At 50.5% G+C, this 20534-nt stretch overlaps 1 protein-coding gene across 2 annotated transcripts in view; it reads right to left on the bottom strand.

Moving 5' to 3' along the window:
• The window catches only part of LOC127687572 (phospholipase B1, membrane-associated-like), a 31041-nt gene extending 14499 nt beyond the window's left edge, over positions 1 to 16542 (bottom strand). Inside the window, exons 1-7 of one of the 2 annotated variants that reach the window (XM_052186339.1) lie at positions 16449 to 16542; positions 11555 to 11620; positions 7702 to 7762; positions 7134 to 7192; positions 4726 to 4793; positions 4247 to 4290; positions 3932 to 4031 (exon numbers count right to left, since the gene is read on the bottom strand). In XM_052186339.1, the coding sequence (XP_052042299.1) occupies positions 3932 to 4031; positions 4247 to 4290; positions 4726 to 4793; positions 7134 to 7151 (230 nt within the window). In that variant the 5' untranslated portion in view covers positions 7152 to 7192; positions 7702 to 7762; positions 11555 to 11620; positions 16449 to 16542. The other variant, XM_052186340.1, reaches the window with a different exon arrangement.
• Positions 16543 to 20534: the final 3992 nt, after the last annotated feature.

The raw sequence follows: 20534 nt of genomic DNA on the forward strand, positions 1-20534 counted from the left end.
AAGGAACAAAAGTTGCTTTCAGACTAGCTTGGGACAGAGACCCCCGTAAGCTGAACTCCAGGAGTCCTAACTCCAGGAAGGTCGTTCTGAGTCATCTTTAGGCAGCTCCTCATCAGGGCTGCCAGAGACCTGGAGCTCCACTGACCCAGACCCTGATGCCCCCGGCAGGGCCAAGGCCTCACTGACCTTGTAGCTAGGATTTGAACATTCTCACCAGAGACTTTTATTTTCCTCTCTCTTTTACCAAATCTTTTCACTACAAGCTGAGCCTCTTTGATTCTTACTCGGGTGCCTGTTTTAAAAATAATCTGTTTTATTTTTAAAAAAAGTCCCATTCCTAAATTATCCTCCAGCTTTTTCCCTTCCAGGCTTGGCAAGCCCTTCACCTCTGTCTGAGCCCCAGTGCCCAACCCTCAGGTCCCTTTATTCTTTTCCATCATGACTTGGATTTTGACACTATTATCCCCTCCCCAACAAAACAAGAGGGACAGGGTGGCTGGGACTAGGGCTCCTTTCATCTCCCCGTTGTTTGTTGTAAAGTAAGCTATATACCATTGAGTTCCATATACTTGATTATAAGTGGTAGTGGAATAGTACACAGCAGTGAAAAGGAATAAAGCATCATTATCCATAGCATTAATGGACCCGAGAGAGCTGTGAGGGACAGGCCTGTTTGCTGCATGATGGTGGTGATAACCTCATAGGTACACAGGTGTCAAGACTCATGAAATTGTCTACTTCTGAATACCCATGGTTCATTGTGGATCAATACGGCTCAATGAAGCCAATTCCTTAAAAAGACATATGTACTGAGCTGGGTGTGGTGGAGCATATCTGCAATCCCAGGCCTTGGGAGACAGAGGCAAGAGAATTAGGAGTTGAGGGCTAGCCTTGGTTACATAGTGGAGTAGAGGTCAGCCTGGGCTACCTCAGACCCTGTCACAAAACAAAATTGAAAGGCAGGTGATCAAAGGGCACATGGCCAACATGAGGACCCAACGCAAGATGGTTCCAGTCTGTGGGCAGGCACTGACCAACACGCGTGGTGCCATCCCTGTCCCTCACGTGGAGAATTTACACACCCTGGATTAAACCGACAGGTACAGAGGCTGTAAAGTAAAAGCACTGATATACTGCAACTTTTAATAGGCCCAAGTCAGGCTCCAGGGCATGCATAGTGCTGAGCCCCTAAGGGCCCTGGGGAGGTGAGGACCTCCCCTCACTCTCTCATCCCCCAGCAAGCTTCTTCCGACCCCTCAGGCCCACCCTCCCTCACCACGCTCTTCTCTCCAATGTCCTCAGCTCTTCCATCTCATCTCCCCGCCCCTCCAGGGCCCAGGGCCTCTCCTGGCAGCTGTTTCCACGACTCCGAGTCCACACAGGTCTCACAGGTCTCAGACCTGAGAGAGCAGGTCCTGCTATCCTCCTGCCTTCCTAAGTCCTCTGTGGGCCAGTGGTCAGGTGAGCCCAGTCTGTGATGTTGCCGTGAACAACACGCAAGTGGCAGCCCTTGGCGGTCGCATTCTTTCAGAGCGCTGGGTTTTCACCTTTTAAGTCTGTGTTATCTCTTAGGAACTCAGAGTAAATGCCGTGCCGCTCATGGGTTAACGGAAGGGAAGTTAGCTGTGAGACTAAATACCCCAATAATAGCAGAGTTTGCTATGAATGTGGCCTATTACTTATCCCTTTTAACCCCGTGACAGCTCTGAGAGGCAGGTACTATGACCAACCTCATTTATAGAGGAGAAAGCCAAGATTCAGAGACGCTAAGCAACCTGGTCAAGGTCACATAGCCAGCAGGTTTGAGGAAAGGTTTGAACACAGACCTTTGAAGATCTGACCTCTGTGTACATGGGTGCTGGGGATTCAAACTAGGGTTCTTGTGTTCCCTCCCTCTCCCTCTCTCCAGGTGAACTCACACTTATCCACGCTGATAAATGGCAGAGTAGGCAAAAGGAAAAGAGAACGATTCTCAAACTTTACTGAAGTCAGTGGCTTCTCTTCCCCACCCTTACCCCCGTCCCCCAACACTGGATACTTGGTGTCAATGATGTTTCCTACCTGGCCTCTGCTCAGGCAGAGGTGCTAGGCAGGGCAGGGCAGGGCAGGGCGGGATCCTGGACGGCTCAGTGGGTAAAGTGCTTGCTATGCAAGCATGAGGACCTGCGTGCGAATCCCCAGTGCCCACGTAAAAGCAGTGTACCCTGTAATCTCCTAGGAGGTAGAGACGGTGTACCCCTGAAATTCACTAGCCAGCTAACTAGCCATATCGGTGAGCTCCAGGCTCGACCCTGTCTCAAAACACAAAGTGGGGAGGGCAGTGAGCTGGTACCGTGACGGAGAGTGCTTGCCACACACAAGCCTGAAAACCTGGAGTCTGAGTCCTGCAAGCCAAGACGGAAGGAGACACCTGGGTCTCAAAGAGCACCACATGCCTCCCACACACACACCACACACACCACACACAAATAGTAAAATCAGAGGGCTGGAGAGAGAGCTCGGCAGTTCAAAAATGTTTGTTTGCAAAGGACAAGCATCCAGTTCTCATGCCAGGCAGCTTATAGCCACCTGCATCTCCAGCTCCAGGGGTCCCAACCCTCCTCTGTGGGATCACACAGGAGAGCACACAGGCACACACACACACACACACACACACACACACACATGCATATAAAGTACGGTTCTGAAAAGAAAATTAAATGGTGGTGAGTTGTCAATTGGAATATGGCATTGTCCTCTCGCCTCCTTTTGTAGGAGCACATATGGATACATGTACCTGAATGCAACACCCACACGTGTCCATACACTACCCCCCCAAAGAGAGAGGAGGGGAAGAGAGGAGGAGGAGGAGGAGCATTGACAGACTGATCAAAGCCTGGACTCCATGCATATGACAGTCACTAGGCAGAGGAGGAGTGGGAGCACTGACAGACTGAGGAGCCAGGCGATCAAAGCCTGGGCTCCATGCATATGACAGTCACTAGGTGGAGGAGGAGTGGGAGCACTGACAGACTGAGGAACCAGCAATCAAAGCCTAGGCTCCATGCATATGACAGTCACTAGGTGGAGGAGGAGTGGGAGCACTGACAGACTGAGGAGTCAGCCCTAAAGCCTGGGTTCTATGCTCAGGACCATTATCCTAACAGTCACTAGGTGCTAGAACGGCCCACAGGGCCCAGTGTTTAGTAGACAAATAAGCCCTTCCTCATGTGACACTGAGGCACGCTTCTGTGGCATGGAGATTCAAGCGGAGCCCTGGGCCCTGGTTATGCTTTCAAAAGGAATGTTCTCTGTAAGCAGCGTGAGTCAACCCTGTGCTGTCTCCCTGGTGACAAAAGCACAGCAGCAAGCCTTCTGCAAAGCAAACACCCAGCACGCTCTGCGCTCTGCTCCGTGCAGGAAGTCAATGAACCCAGTCAGGCATTGCAGCTTTCATTACCTGGGTTCCTGTCAACAACAGAGAGCCCAGAGAAAACAACCACTGCGTGAGGGGCCCTGACAGCCAGCTCTCCAGCGTCGAAATACAGGGTTTTTGTTGTTGTTATTGGGTTTTTTGTTTTGTTTTGTTTTTGATTCAAGGATATGAGACAAGACAGAAAAGCAGAAGAAGCAGACAGAGTTGTTCACACTGCTGCGAGCCACTCTGCATGCACGACGCTCATGTCCCTGAAAGACAGGAGGTGGAACTGGAGCCAGCAGGGACAGAGCTTGCTGTGTAGAGTAGATGAGTTCCTCTGGCCCCTGTAACAGTGCAGTGCTTAGATCTCCTCAGGAATGGTCTGATCTAGGTCCTTCCAGAAACTCTCTAGCCTGTGCCCAAGGGTGTGAGGATGACAGGAGATGATGCACCCAGGGATGCTGAGGGTACCAAGGTTGTGACCCAGCAGGGTCCTAGACACTGTTCCCCTTGCAGATCCCCATATCAACTTACTGAGCTCTGGCGCCTTCTTCTGCCACATTTAATCCTGCTGTGTTCTTTGAGGAACCCGTGGAGAATCCAAGGATGGAAGGGTTGAACTTCCTCAGGATGTCTTTAAAGAGGGGTGAAGCAGAGAGCACAGGTGAAAGGAGCTGAGGCGGGCATGCAGTTTGGAGGCGCTGGTGTGTGGCATGTGCGGGAGGAGGGGTTCCAGTTCTTTCTGGAACTGGCTGATTTCCTGCCCTCTTCCCCCCAACTGTAGACAGAAGCCCTTAGCCTCAGTGAGGGTTATGATGGTGCCAGGACATTTTGGTGTGGGCTACTTACTGGGCAGTGTGGTAATGGTCTCCAATTTTCCATCTCCTCCAATACTAAGGAAGAGAAAGGAACTTTGTCAATCAGTGTCACACTGACCTGCTGCCTCCTGGGCTGTCCAGGCTGGGAGTCAGGCCAGAGGAATCCTGCCCCTGAGACATTTCTCCTTCCACCCTCAGGGGTGACACAAGCATCACCCAGTCTCCTCGGACATCAGAGTTGGGCCATGCAGACCTAGGCCTACCCCTGGGCAGGTGGGAACCCATTTCCCACGCCTCTTTTGTTTGTTCTGTTTTGTTGAGACAGGGTTTCTTTCTGTAGCTCTGGCTGTTCTGGAATTCTCTGTAGACCAGCCTGGCTTTGAACTCACAGAGATCTGCCTGCCTCTGCCTCCCAAGTGCAGGGCTTAAAGGCGTGTGACACCAGTACCTGGCTTCTTATACCTCTTTAGGGACTTTCGTCTGTAGAGAGGGAGCCAAGAGCCCTCTTACCTCCAAGACAGCCCCCTCCAGGGGGTGGCCTCACTGTTGGACTCACTTGGTCGTGCTCCTGTGGCTGTCTGTGGAGAGCAAAGAGAAGCATTAAAAAGGGTTCCCTGTGGTGATCCCTGTGGTGATGCAGCTAGAGGACCTCTGGCCCTCAAATTGCTGCTGGTATTTAGATTAGTCTTTGCTAGGGAAGGTCCCACTCTTTCCTATATTCTGCTCTCTTCTCTGCTGTCTGCATTCCCCCGACTCTCACTCTGTCCCGCTGATTCCTTCTGACACCCTCCCCCAGCCGCAGTGAAGGTCCTTTAAGTTGTTCATCATATTCTTGGGGACATTCACATGCCTGCAATGGACAACACTGGCGTCCCATCTGACCTCACAGGTGCCACAGGCTCCCGTCCTGCTTTTCTGCACCTTTCTACCATTTGCCCCTGACTCTGACACTTCCACGTGTCTATCTTACCTCTGGGTCTAAAGCAAAACACCATCCCCAATATGGACACCATAATCCAGCATCCACTTCCTGTCCCTCTGTTTGCTTCCCACTTTTCTTTTTCCTCTGAGACAGGGTTTCTCTGTGTGGCCCTGGCTGTTCTGGAGCTCACTGTGTAGACCAGACTGGCCCTGAACTCAGAAATCTGCCTGCCTCTGCTTCCAAGCGCTGGGATTAAAGGCGTGTGCCACCACCGCCTGGCGCTTTCTGGTGGAGCCTCAGATGGAAGCACACAGGCCTGTCAGATGGAGGTGCACAGGCCTGTCAGATGGAGGTGCACAGGCCTGTCAGATGGAGGTGCACAGGCCTGTCAGATGGAGGTACACAGGCCTGTCAGATGGAGGTGCACAGGCCTGTCAGATGGAGGTGCACAGGCCTGTCAGATGGAGGTGCACAGGCCTGTCAGATGGAGGTGCACAGGCCTGTCAGATGGAGGTGCACAGGCCTGTCAGATGGAGGTGCACAGGCCTGTCAGATGGAGGTGCACAGGCCTGTCAGATGGAGGTACACAGGCCTGCCACTGCTTCAGAGCCTGAGGGCTTGAGCTCCTCTGCTCAGTCCCTGTTGTCCCTGCCTTCTTCCTTCCTGGAGCTGATCCTCCTCCTCCCCAGCCCCAGAGACCTCAGCTCTATTCTCCCCTATCTTTGACCACACTTCTCCCTGCTGTCCCCTCCAACTCAGGGTCAAAGCCAAATGCCTCCCCGGCAGCAGCGACATCACGCTCTGCAGCCCACCTCCCCCTTTTACTTCATCTTCCTTCAATTTCTTTTCTATGAAGATTTCTGAAGCTGTCTTCTTTTATTTTTCTTAATAATAATAAAAGAGAAGCATTCTACCTTTGCATTTACCAAAGTAACAGGAATCTTTCCCCAAGGCTTGGGGTACAACTCAGCTAATAGGGTACTTGCCTGGTATCTATGAAGACCTGGGATGGGTTCTCAGTGCTGGGTTTGGTAATATATACCCATAATCCCAGCACCCCATGGATGGGGCATAAAGATTAGGAGTTTCAGAAAGTCTGAGGCTAGCCTGGGCTACTTGAGATCCTCTCTCAAATTAAACAATCAATATTGCCTGAGTTGTACCTAAGCTCATGCCTGTAATGCCAGCACTTGAGAAACTAAGGGCTTGCTACAAGTTTGAGGCTAGCCTGGGCTACAGAACAAGCTGGAGGCAGTCAGGACTATTTATTGAGACCCCTGAGTTCAACTCACAAAATAAAATGGAAAGAATCATGGGCCTGACAATCTTCTTCAACTATTTCCCCTGCCCCCATGCACGTGCCCCACCAGGGTAAAGTCATGGTTGGCCCCACCCTTCTCTACTTTCCCATGTCCACAGCACAATTAAAATGCCTTCATTTCCACGTGGGGTGGTTTTGTTTCCGCAGGAGTAGACATGAGTTGCGAAAGTGCCACGTGTCACCTATTCATTCACGAGTCTCCTCCCTGGAAGCTTCCTGTCTCAGCCAGAGGGCTATGGTGGTCCCACTCTTCCTGTTAGAATTGCTGCCCGTGGTGCTCACAGCAGTAACTAAACAGCAGAGCAATGGAACGGGGCCAGGACCGCGTTGGGTTTCCTTCTATCCCCGAGAAACATGTCCTTCAGTAGGGTGAGGGGCTCTGGGGGAATGTGCAGATTAGACTATTACTCTTTAAGAGTGGGTGGATGGAGTTGCGTTCAGGCAACATGTGTAATTCTGACAATGTTGGGGAGCAGAGGGGTAGAGGGGACCTTGTGCACACGGTGAAGGTCAAGTAGGGGGAAGGAAGATGGCGGCTGGGATACGCAATTCAGGCCTGGAAGGGCCTCCCTTGCTGGACCTGGATCCCTTCAGCTTTGGTGCTGAAGAGGACTGACTCTGCACAGCCAGGCTAAGCTCTGAGGAGCCCACGCTGGCCTGTGGCTTAGTACTCACCGTCAGAAAGTCACCCATGGCTGCCACCACCTTGATGTCCGCTGGTCGGAGTTCATGAACTGGAAGAAACAGGCAAGAGGAGAGTGTGCAGATGCAGGCTTGGTGTTACACCGAGGCTGCCCTAGCCCGCAGGTCCCTGTGCTGCGCACCTCTACAGTCAGGCTTTACCAGGGCTGCCACTTCTTTTCATTCAGAACACTAAGGCTCTGAGTAACATGGGTTTGATATCTACCATCCAGTACCCCACGGGTGGCCCCGCAGAGTTCCAGTGTGCGTCGTGTGGAATGAGCAGCTAGGACCACATCCCTAGCTGTACTTGTCTCACCAATCAGGGAGGCCTGAGGAGCTGTGTTTAAACTTCAAAGAGACTGACTAAAGCCTTACTGGGGGGATAGGCCTGAGCCCTCCATGAGGGAGTTCAGCAGTCACTGCAGAGCAGCTTCTGGGACCTCCAAGCATCCCGGCCTTGCACTGGAACCCACGAGTCAAGGTCCACTCAGGACTCCAGGCACCTACAGGCCTGGCACCCAACATGGGATTCAGTGTAGGAGGTGGTGGTTCCGCTTACCTGAGGTGGGTACCTTGCTGGAAGGGTTCTTCTCTGTGCATAGGAAGTCACTGCCCCAGTTCTAAGTCAGGGGGAAGAAGGTAAGGGCCATTACTCACATGCAGGCAAAGTGCACCTAGAAAGAATCAGCCAAGGACCCTAGAAATACACTGCTGGAGCTGCTCTCAGATGGCTGGGCATGGTTATTGGTAGGTGTGGAAAAGGAAATTGGAAAGAAGTGAGTTTCTGCTTACACACACACACATACACACAAAACACACACCACACACAAACACACACACCACACACAAACACACACACACACACACAACACACACACGAAACACTTACCACGCACCATACACACATACACAAGCACAGTCTTTCCCTTCCTGACCTATCTACATTGGTATAGAGCCAGCAGTCACAAAGTAAGAGAGAAAACAGTGAATTCTTACAAAAAGTAGTCCTGCAAAGGACACAGATCTTACACATTCAACACAAGAGATTCTACATGTCTAATATGAGATATTTTCCATGTCTAACATGAGCGCTTTGGTGGGTGTTATTAATGTTAAGCTGATTGACATTAATTATGATGCTAGAGTCTAAACAACCATCCGTTAAAATATTTTTAGAAAAATGCTGAAGTTGTATAATTGCTAGGCTCCTGGCTTCTGCACAGCTTCACTAAGGACTGTTTTCCTTGTGCCTAGTTAACCCTGAGCCATCAACTCCTGTGTACAGAAATGAACGCCTGTCCTGCTGGAAACTTTAGTCAACTGCCCTCGTCTCTAATACAGAGTGGATTTTCCAGGTGCCAGAGGAGTCGGGGTGTGGTGGAGGGGTAGAGGGAGGTCACAGAATCCAGGGGAGCCCGCAGAGAACTGACTTTCCCCAAACACGTGCACACTAAGGGTGCAGCAGCGCCTCCCCACAATGGTTTGACTGATTTTCTCAGAGTGTGAGTGAGTGACCACCTCCAAAAGGTCATCTGACGTCAGGTCAGGCCTTCTTAAAACAACTCTCCTGAGCAACCGAGGAGGAACTGTCAATCAAACAGAGCTTTCACTTTGAAGGGGGAGGGAGTGTAAACTGTCAATCAAAACACAACTCTCACCTCAAAGGGATTAGGAGTGACTATTCTAGCCCCCACCCCAAAAAACAAAGAGAAAAGAAAAAAGAGTGACCTCGGCCCAGGGACATAGATTTAGGTTGCCCCAAATAACATGTCCAATGAAGTAGTTCTGTGAAGTTTTTATAGTCACAGAACAAAAGAAATACATTGATGGAAACATTAGATGTTGGATTATGGTAAAGAAGGAAAATGTCCTCTTGGATGCTATCTGATGACATTTTTAGCTTTTGGGTTGATGGAAGCTAGTGGTCTGTTTAGATAATGTGGGCTTTTTTTTTTTTAAAGTCTCCCCTAATAATCATAAGGATTTGGGTTGAGCACAGAGTTGGAAAATGAATAGCTACTAAGAGGACTAAAGATAGCACAAGATAATATGGCCCTGGATCTGCAACATTCTAACTCTGTGTTTGTGACATTCTGATCATTCAACTTTGAAGAATCTTTAACCGAACTGTGGCTTTCCTGGGGAGGGGCCTTCTAACAGTCTCTTAAACATTTGCTTCACATAATATATTAGTTTACTCCACGGGCTACTCAGTAGATCACAGTGATGTCATCAGCTGTTTAGACATTTCATGGGAGTTAAAAAAAAAAAAAAACCAAGCAGATGGGAAAGTTACATTTGGGAAATGTGAGTCTGTAAAAAGAAAGTTCTAGAGCCACCAGTGTCATAGAACTCTCTAATAGTCAAGCATGTTCTATCAGGGTCGACATACAGATCGGACCTGTCACAAAGGAGAGGACACTGGGTTGTGACCTCAACCAGGCTCCCAGGATACGGCCATCTTGCTGTATGTATACCAAGTAGGTGCAGAATAACACTTTGTAACAAAGCTAGTGTTGATGTTGCCTATTTTAAGCAACAATCTATTAAAGCAAGCCCATACCCTTTTTAATGTTGGCCAACAGGGGAAAGAAAGATCCCTGAGACTGAAGAACCAGGAGAACAGGTCCTACCCCACCCTGCATACTACTGCCCATCCCCCACTCAGCATGTTGGCTGCCCCTCTCTGCCAGGTTGACAAGACTCTCAGTCACACAGGAATTTGGTCACTCGTTCAAGCAGGACCTGAGTTAACCTGAGTTGGGTTAACGTGAGTCAGAACCCAGAGTCCGAAGGTGACAGTTCTTAGCCACACTGCTGAAATACTTAGGATGTTAGGATGTCACACTTGACAGCCCCTTGCCGCTTCCACAGAGGCTATTCTCAGAGCTTCAGGTGGCTTATGAAAGGTCTTTCCTCTAGGTGTGGCAGTTCCCGCCTCTGATCCCAACATTTAGGAGGCTGAGGCAGAAGGATCACTGTAAATTAGAGCCCAGAGATCATATTTCAAAAATCAAACCAAGACTTAAAAAGCCAGGCGTGGCGGTGGTATACACCTGCAATCCAGCACGTGGGCAGTGGAAGCAAGAGAACTTCGGGTTCAAGGTCACCCTTGGCTACTAACAAGATTTAGGTCTGCTGGGACCACATGCCACCCAATGCAAGTTTCCCCCAGTGGCTGATGTCTGGAAAAGGCTCCATGCTGTGGCTAGGGCTGGGGAACTCCTCCCATGGTTCCCTTTACCTCTGCCGGTGTGGGCTGGCCCTGAACACCACTTTGACCTCCTTGCTCTTCACTAGCCACAGTCACAAGCCCTGACTCCAGCCAGTCTCACCTCCCTCCTCTTCCTCCCTTACAGTCATTACCTCCTGCCCACCCTGCCATCAGCCTCTGTCTCTCTCTGGCCCTCCATGCAGTTTTTGACCTGCGTGTGTCGGTTTAAATCTTCCCATCTCAGACAGGCTCAGCAACTGTGATGCATCAGAACCAGCCATCCTTCCCCTGGTACATTGTTTTCTGTCTGTCATCTCCATCCTCTGAGCAACGGCTGTCCCTGTCCCAAAGGATCCTTTTAGCTATGTCCTAGATGCCTCAACTCAGCAGATGGGGCTCTGTAAAAGCTAAGTCCCATCTGTTTGGTCTACCCTGACTCCCTGAAATAGTGTATGGCACATATTAGATGCTTAGTAAACAGTTGTGAATTCTATTGGGCCCTAACTACCCAGGTCAGGACCACACCAAATGTTTCTCTAAATCCCCCACCAGCTCTCAGCCTGGATGTGAAATGTTTTGGTCTCTGCCGCGGTGGACCAGGCCTAGGTCCTTCAAGGTGCAGTGTGGCCCAGGATCTGGCAAACCATCTTTAGAGTGTCAATCCTTAAAGCCACAGGGCTCTGAGGCTCAGAGTGGGCTTGACTGATTCTTATCCAGTAAGGCTAGGGGCTTGGTATGTATGTGCGGCAGGTTCCAGTCAGGTCCCCCGCCCCAGCACAGAGATTCCTTCCCACTGAGTCTCAGGTTCCGCCTTCAGGAAGTTGGTGGCGTTTCTTGCCCCTGCCCCACCTCAACACTAATACCCACCTTCCCTTAACCCTGCTATCTCGATCTTGTAAGGCTAAGCTGTTTAATTAAAAACAACGTCTCTGAGGACAGCAAAGGTTAGTACACGCCGATCCCAGCGCTTCCTCTGCTTGGCCGCTGACGTCAGGTAGGCAACTTTGAGAACAAGTCAGGACCATCCTGGGGCCTTAGTTCCGGATTTTTTTTTTTTTTTTACATTCCAATTCCCAGTATGTAAGGCGGGTATACTTGTGTTTAAGCTAACAGTGAAATCTGCACCACACCCCAAGTCCCTGGCAGGTGGGACTGACTTATGTCTAAGAGACACAGACATGAATGAGTCAGAGGTTACCTCAATGGCTGGCTTGGTAGGATACTTGTAGTTACTGTTCCGGAAGGTTCTCAGGAAGGGCTGACCCTAGGAGGAAAGAGAAATTACACCGAGGTTATCTAACAGCATGAAGGCTGCAGATGAGCTCACCGCCCTGCCTTCTAGGTTTATTTAACAGGGTTCCGCACTGAAATGGGAAGAGCTGCACAGACAGAATTTCAGTCCTTCCCGGAAGGGTTTTTGTAAATGCTTGTTAACCAGGGAGGCACAAATAGAAGGCTTAGAGAAAGTTCTACACGCCCTGCAGTCCGGGCTACATGAGCTCTCATAGACTCTAGCAATCACACTTCTCTGTGGTTCTCCGCCTTACGTATTTCCTTCACATTTTTTTTTTTTTCTGGCAAAAGAGTCACAATCCAGCACCTTTCTTCCTGAAGAAGAGTTATGATTATCAACGTATTTTATTATTTGTCATTTTCCTCTGACTTCTTTGTGCTGTGTGTTACCCCCTTTAAGTTAGCTTCCTGTTTGCAGTCATTTTTTTTTTCTCCTTGGCAAGCCTGCTCTCCAGGCCTCCACACCTATCTGCTGGACAATCAGTGCTGATACAGCCCTGTTGACATTCCCAGTTCACCCACTTGTAGGCAATGGGTTAATCAAAGATGGGAGAAGGAAGCTGCTAAGGAGAAGGGGGGTGGGGGTGGGGAACCAAACAAGGAAGAAATCCAACATGGAGGTAAAGCGAGGCCAACTTAAGATCTGGACTAGCAAATACTGAGGTAGACCCAGGGCAGGGAGATCGTGGAGTAGAAATACCAGGGCTGGAAAAAATGGAAACCAAACAGGAAGGTTGGGGGGGGGGGGGGCGGCATGAGAGAGGACAGCCAGAGTGTGAGGAAAGATGTCTTTAGAGATCAATTCTGCCGAGCAGTGGTGGCGTACACCTTTAATCCCAGCACTTGGGAGGCAGGGGCAGGCAGATTTCTGAGTTTGAGGCCAGCCTGGTCTACAGAGTGAGTTCCAAGACAGCCAGGGCTACACAGAGAAACCCTGTCTCGAAAAAACCAAAAAACCAGAGAGAGAGAGAGAGAGAGAGAGAGAGAGAGAGAGAGAGAGAGAGAGAGATCAATTCCAGGTGTTGTAAACTATTTCCTCAGTAAACTCAGCTGAAAGATGTTTTATTTTGGCTTTTGGAGGGGTAAGAGGAGGAGGAAAAAGAGAGGTGGAGGAAGAGGAGGAGGAGCAGGAGGAAGAAGAGACGGAGGAGGAGGAGAAGGAGAGGGTTAAAATGATGGAGCCCATCTCCTCTTTTCTTCTGAGTGGCAGCATGCCCATCTGAAACAAAGGCCAGCCACACTCAGGTGGTGTCACCAGTGCAAGACAGAGAAGCTTGGCGTGGCACACAGCATAGTTATTGAGGCTGTCTCTGATCAGTGTCGCCAGCCTCCCCCACCCCACCCCAAGAGGGCAGTCTGGGTGCTTTGTACAAAAGACAGACCTATGCCCCTGTCCAGTTCCTGTGCCCAGAGCAGTGCTGAGAGGGGAGCAGCTGCTTTGTCCCCTAGGCATGCGGGAGAAGGATATGAGATACTCCTAAGTGATGTAGAACTGAAGACTTAGGAGTTCGTAATTTGCCAAGGTGCGGATGCAAGACTTGGGGACATACACCCCTCAGGACAAGACAGGGTGTGGTGCTAATTATGATTCTCCCTCCACAAAGAAGCCCTGGCTGGAGCTGGTACTAGTGCGGCCAGCACAAGAGAGAGCGGAAGCCACAGACAAGTTTCCCCTTTCTGGAAGAGCTTGGAGTCACACAAGCATTTATCTGACCACAAGATCCATTAGTGGGGGGCGGGAGGAGGGGGTGCTGAAGGGGTCAGAGGACAAGGAAACCTTGCAATTCTGCCTTTATTGACTCTTGGTTGCTTGGTGCACGTGAGTCAGACTGGTTTAAAGGCCTGGGGTGGAGCTGACTTCATGAGAGATTCCTGGCTGCAAGCCTGAGCAGGTAGAAGGGACGCTGCCTGGTTTCTGTGGGCTGCCACGGAGGCAGAGTCCACGGCGAGAGCCAGGAGTTGAGTCAGCAGCTGGCGAGCCAGGCTGCCGCATGGCTAGATGGGGGGTTCTGAGAGAAAGAAGGGGTCTTTTCTAATCCCACCCCCCATATACACACACAAACACACACACACACACACACACACACACACACAGTCCTCTTTTGGTAGGAGCAGTAATCCCATACCATATGTAGCTTCCAAGGGGAAATATGTTTTAAGGGTTTGGAAATTTAGAATTGGTGTCTGGGAAAGGGAAAAAAAAAACCAATTGGTAGAGTGAGAGACAAGGAAGCTGGCGCTATGAGGTTCAAGGTGGGATGGGAGGTGTTGGGGATGGGGTGGGGTGGCTCTAGAAATAGATCAACCTCAGTGAGAGGATGCACACCTGTGGAGAGAAGTTACAATAAGACTGAGACAGGAGAGTCTGAGAAGAGCCTTGTTGTCAGGGTTAGACATAGGGATGCATTGGAAAGTAGGAAGAGTGGCAATCAGGGGGGAAAATGAAGGTGCTTAAGGCTTCTCAGGTCCAGGGAGGAACAGATTCCAAGGAGGAAGATGTTAACTGTGACAAAGGTCAAGAAGAAGAAAACCTGAAAGACGACAGAGCTTATTTTCCAGATGGCTCGGCTCTGGAGTTAGAAAAGCAAGGGGTCAGAAAGACAGTTAACGTAGGGAGGGAGAGCAGTCCACAGAGCCAGCCAAGGCTCAGCTAAGTAATTCATCCAACCTGCAAATACATCCTAAAACCACAGTGTACTGCGAAGTCCCCCTACCTGGAAAGGCAGAACACTATGTTAACAGTGAGGCTGGGGACCAGGGAGGAAGGGTACTGGAAGTCCTCACTTCCAGCTTGCTGCCTGCCCCACCCCCACCCCCACCCCACTCTGCTTGTTGCTTCTATGTTTAGACACAGCCTGGATGAAAATATGCACTGCCTGGCCCCCGCCAGCTCACACGGAGATGCGGTGGACTTCTGGACAGCTCTGAGGCACATAGCAGATGGCACCTGAGGCACTGTGCAGTGAAGCCGGTCTGGTCAACAGATGGACCCTTTTGGAATGGGCTCCAAGGTTGCTTAGCAACAGCTTCTTCTGGGCTGGGCTTTTTACAGGCTCTAAGAGGCTGGATCTCTTTCCTCGCCTTATCAATAGTTAGGTCAGGCTCTGTCCAGAATGGAGAGGGTAAATTTGAGATTCTAGGAAGAGCATCAGCCCTTTGTGAGGCTCCTTAACTGGGACAGAGAGGGGCCTACTTTGCCTTGGTGGGGGGGGGATCACAAGGAAGTCACCGGGGACTGGGTTCTCAGTTTGACATACACTATATTTGTTGAGTGGGAGTGTTTATGATGGCTGAGAGTTGACACACCAGAGGGGACTCTCATGGTTAATACTCAGGAAGGCTATACTGATTATTAAAGCCCTAAAGTACTCAATTATAGGCTGGGTGATGGCTCAAGTGGTAAAGTATTTGCCATAGAAGTATGAGGACCTGAATTTGGATCCTGAAAGCCCATATAAGAAGTCAGATGTGGAAGTGTGAGCCTGTGGTCGTAGAGCTGGGGCGGTGGAAACGGAAGGGCTCGTGGGCCTCACTAGTCGGACGGCCTAGGCAAACTGGTGAGCTCCAGGGTCTTTAGGACAGCCTGTCTTAAAAACATCCAGCATCAACCTCTGGCCTCCGTGCGTGCATGCACGCACACCCATACAAACAAGGGTGCGCAGAGATGAAATGAAATTATTATGGTATGGTGGTTATTTTAAGTCCCCAAATGCTCCTCACTGCCCAAGTTCTCCAGGCCCCTCTTGCAACACTGCTGGGTAGCCTTGGCAAGCAGCAGTGACACAGAGGGGCCTCACCCAAGCCTCTTTACCTAGCATCTGATCGACTGTTGGCACTCACACCCCCACACACTGATAATCACATGACTTGACTCTCTTTGCTTTGGAGCACCAGATGTAGCCATTGGACCCTCTGCTACTATAGCTCTTATCCCAAAGACAGCTGACAGGGAGCATGAAGCAGGATAGGGGCTCCCCTTTTCTTGGGCTCCCCAGCAGATATCCCAAGGGAGCTGCAAGCCTAGACTGAGGCCCTGCCCGCTGAGGAAGGCTGGTAGCTGCCTGACCCAGGCTGGAAGCCCAGCCTCCCGGATTAGGTCAGGCACTCTGCTTTTATGGCCACTAAGGGTTCCCTTGCCTTGGCCTTATTTGGTTAAAAAGCCATAAGACAAAACCAGCACCGGGAGCTGAAGGCAATGGGAACATGAACCTGCCCCCACTCCAGGCCTGAAGTCACGTTTAACATATTCCTCCTTAAAAGGAGGCCTGAGCTGTCCCTTATGCCAATTCGGGCTGGTCCTTTCCAACCCACCCTGGTGGTAGCTTGGGTGCTCTCCCATTGTGGCTTCTGTTGTGAGTCCTCCTCCTGGGGAAAACATTCAGGCCAGGTTCTAGGCTCTAGGCTCTCTTGACCTGCCCACCTACATCCCCATCTGCTCTTCCCCTTCTTGCACTCTTGGCGTCTGCTACCCAGGCTCCTTTCTCTGTGTGGACCACCCTGATCAGCCACCTCAAGGAAGATTTCCCTCTCCCCTCTTCCAAGTCCAAGCCCCATTGAAGGAAGAAGAGGAGGAGGAGGAGTGGGGAGGAGGAGAAGAAGGAGGGGGAAGAAGGATAAGGAGGGGAAGAGGGAGGGGGAGGAGGAGGGGGAAGAGGGAGGGGGAGGGGAAAGGCAAAGCAGTTCCTATCTTATTACCTTGGTCGGGCAGGCTGTAGCTATGAGTCCATTTGGGTCCAAAGTATCAGTTTTCTTTCCCAGGGGTTCGAGCTGATCAGGGAAGGAAAGAAAAACACACCAACCTTATTTGTTTCTGTTGAAAACTTCCTGGCAGCCTCCTGTAGCAGGAAGCTCAGAAGCTTCGTTTTGGCAGATGTTGGCAGTAGGACTTCAGAGCAAGACAGTTAGCTTTTCTGGAAACTGAAAACATTTCTGAGGGACTGTGCAGGGGCCAAAAGGAGATCACGTGGTTTCAACTGCCTAGCATAAGTAATGGTGTACAGAGAAGGTTGGATGGGGGCTTTCTGCTGCTGTGTTTGTAGGGACCGATATGGTGTGTGTGTGTGTGGTGTGTGTGTGTGTGTGTGTGTGTGTGGTGTGTGGTGTATGTGTGTGTGTGGTGTGTGTGTGTGTGTGTGTGGTGTGTGGTGTATGTGTGTGTGTGTGTGTGTGTGGTGTGTATGTGTGTGGTGTGTGGTGTATGTGTGTATGTGTGTGTGTGTGTGGTGTGTGTGTGTGTGGTGTGTGTGTGTGTGTGTGTGTGTGTGTGTGTGTGTGTGTGTGTGTGTGTGTGGTGTGTGTATGTGTGTGTGTGGTGTGTGTGTATGTGTGTGTGTGGTGTGTGTATGTGTGTGTGTATGTGTGTGGTGTGTGTGTGTATGTGTGTGTGTGGTGTATGGTGTGTGTATGTGTGTGTGTGGTGTGTGGTGTGTGTATGTGTGTGTGTATGTGTGTGGTATGCATGCACATTATGAACTGGTGCTCATGCTTGTAGGTGTTCATATGGAGGTCAGAGGACAAGAGTCTTTCTCTACTGTTCTCCACCTTACTTTTTGAGTAAGGGACTCTGACTAAACTTGGGGATGAGTGTGCTGTTCCAGTTAGACTGGCTGCCCAGCAAGGTCCTGGGATCTCTGTCCACTGGCACTGGGGATACAGAGGAGCTCCCCCGATGCTTTTACATGAGCCCTAAATATCTGAACTCAGGTTTACCCACAGCCCTGGGAGAGACTTTTGTGTAGGCAGCATCCCTCATCATAGAGCAGCACAGAAGAAAACAGGCAGTGTAACCTGGCCAAGCGGATCTCCAGGATCCCCTGTGGCCATGCTGTAAGACTTGCACAGATGTGCCAGATGCTGATCCTCCAGGCCTATGCCACAGCTTGTAGGGCTGGTAGGGCTGGTGCTTTACACTAGGCTACCCTACCAGGAGCAGTCCTTTATCTTACCATATTGGCCCAGAGGGCTCTTGCCAGCTGAGAGTGGAACTTCTGGTTTGGGTGGATGCAGTCTGGGGCAAAGAAGGATGTATCTGGATTCCCATTCTGAAAGAGATAAAACACACTTCCTCAAAGTCCCGGGAGGTTAGAGGGGGCTGTGGGCTATGTGATCCTCAAGTCTGATCACAAGATACGGTCCTCCCATGGGAACCCCTGAAGAACATGAGGGCATTCCCACAGATTAAACAGCTTTGGGTGACCTCAAGTCTACACTTGGCCACCACATTCTCTGTATTTAATTCTAATAGTGCTCTGTGTTTGGGCACATCTGTATAATGCCTATCTCATGCTGTAGTGAAGAAGCACACTTCTCAGTTCCCAGGAAGAGTCTTGGGTAGCATATTGGTTAATATTGACATCAACCCAACGGCATCTAGAATCCCCAGAGACATGCCTCCAAGCATATTAGTGAGGGCTTTTCTAAGTTAGGTGAATTTGGGCAGGAGGACCAACATTAAATGGACTGGGGTACTGGACTTGGCAGAGAGAGAGAGAGAGCTCTCTGAGCACCCACATTCCTGATTCTCTGCCTCCTGATACAATATGGCCAGCCACCTCATGCTCCTGGCCATGGCTTCTCTGCCAGGATACATTGTATCTTCTTAAATAAAGATGTAAACCAACCCAAACCTACCTTCCTTCCTACCTTCCTTCCTTCCTTCCTTCCTTCCTTCCTTCCTTCCTTCCTTCCTTCCTTCCTTCCTTCCATTGCTCTGCCAGCAATACTAAATTAATACTAAACTAGCAAAGGGTGGAAGGGTGGGGGCGGAGCTTCCTTCCTCATCCTCAGCCTCCACAGTTTGGTAGAGAGGTTTGAAGTGGGCACCAAGCAGGCCTAGCCAGAGCGGGCGTCAGGACAGCTGGGCACCCTACTCCAGCTCTTCTCTCTGCAGCGCGGCATCTGGACACAGTGCTCTATTCTTCCACTTTCCCTGAACTTAGATAAGGTCTTGGGCACGAGGCATTACCTGCTCTGCCCACAGAGCTCTTCTGCACTGAGAGGAAGCGCCAAGGAACATGGCCAGTAGGTGGGAACACAGCATCAGATCTCTCCTTTATCACCACAGGTCCACGTAAGAGAGTGAGCATGTGTGGCCCGAAGTCACTAATGTAGCATTGGATACCTGGGGGTTCTGCCTGTCTTCTATGTTCTGTCTGTCTGGAGCGATATGTCACATCTCTGCACTTTCGGTCTGTGAGGCTCACAGTATTGGTATCCCCAAAGACAGTCATGGCAACCTTATCTGTGGGAAGTATCATGCCTGTGCTCAGTTGTTAAAGCGCCTACTCGCCGCATAGCATCTGCAGATCTCCCTGTGGCCTTTCCACCTCATTCTCATGCTGTGGAGGCGCATGCATTCCTGCCTTGGTAGTTTTCTTGCAAAGATGCCCACAGCAGTTCTTCCCCCAGAGTCAAGATTGGGGGTCGGGGAGCTTACCTCTAGGACGGGGAGCCTGGTGTTGAAGAGAAAGGGCTGCAGTACCACAGAGAAGTCCTCTCGAGTGTCGTAGCGGCCTGACTCAACCAGCTGGAGCATGCTACTCTAGGGACACACACACACATACACACACACACACCAACAGCAGCCTTTATTTAACAGGGTAGGAAAAGGGCAGGTGGCACATGGACTCTATCCCCATCCTATTGGAAGGGAAGCTGACTTAGCCTTTCATATGATGTAAATGTTTTTGGATAGCAAATGCCATTCCAGAGAGTTTGGAAATGGGTTTTTTGGTTTTGCTTTGTTTTAAACTTGCTGTCTAAGGGCTGGGTAGATGCTCCCACAAAGAACAAAAAACAGAAAAGATATTCCAGAGCTCATCAGCGTCCTAGCCTGTAATCTCTTTTTTTGTGGCCTGGCTAGGGGACTGGAATGAGAGTCAGGGCCAGAGATATGGGGGGGAGAGGCTGGCTTCCAGTGTGATTTCACAGGGCCTCCCAGGCCTACACCTATCCAGGAGAGGTGTCCCCTGCCACCCCCTCCTGCCACACCAGTGTCTCAGCCACACCAGTTTTGTCACTTTGGATGCCACTGGGGTGTTTATAACCAGGGAAACTGAGACCCTCAGCCACGTTGGAGCAGAGAGAGCCCAGGATGGCTGATACATCTTGCTCCATTTCCTTCAGGCCTCCCCTGCCTAGTGGGGGCTCTGGGCTGAAGTAGGGAGAACTCAGGAGGAGGAAGGCATGGAAGGGGCTCCCCTCGGCCTTACCTGGTAGGATTTGGTGAAGGCCTTCAGCCTTGCCAGCTCATGGGAGTCCTCCCCCGGGGTCAGAGCACAGGTGCACAGGACACTATATAACGAGGCAAGAAGATCCATAGCTGAAGCCCCCCACCCCCCATTCAGGGACCACTTCTGGCTACCCAGAGCGGGGAGGGATAACAGGGGTCACTCAGGCCCTGGATTGAGAGCCTGGAGGCACTTGTCCTAGGTACTAGAGAAAGAGTGAGACAGGAGTCTGAAGTTTGAGTGAGTTCAGACAACAAGTACCAGAACTGGATTTCAGAGGCTAGGCCAGTCATGTATTCTGTCCAGTGAATGAATTCAGGCAATGAGAATATGATACTTAATTAAAAAACAAAACAACCATGTACCCTTTAACGTGTGTGTGTGTGTGTGTGTGTGTGTGTGTGTGTGTGTAGATATATATGTTAAAGATGGCCCCTTTGGCCTATTTAGCTTATGATGGAGGTTACATTCGCAGAATCCCCAGAAATGCCAACTGGGTATAGCAGCTCACCTGTGATTACAGCCCAGGGAAGCAGAGACAGGATCCCTGACGCAGGCTGGCTAATGAGGCCTGCCCTAGCAGTGAACTCCAGATTTGACAGAGAGATACTGCCTCATTGAAAAAGGGGAAGAGCAATCAAGGATGACACCTCCCCC

The sequence above is a fragment of the Apodemus sylvaticus genome, chromosome 6, assembly GCF_947179515.1.
Source record: "Apodemus sylvaticus chromosome 6, mApoSyl1.1, whole genome shotgun sequence".
Lineage (NCBI taxonomy): Eukaryota > Metazoa > Chordata > Mammalia > Rodentia > Muridae > Apodemus > Apodemus sylvaticus.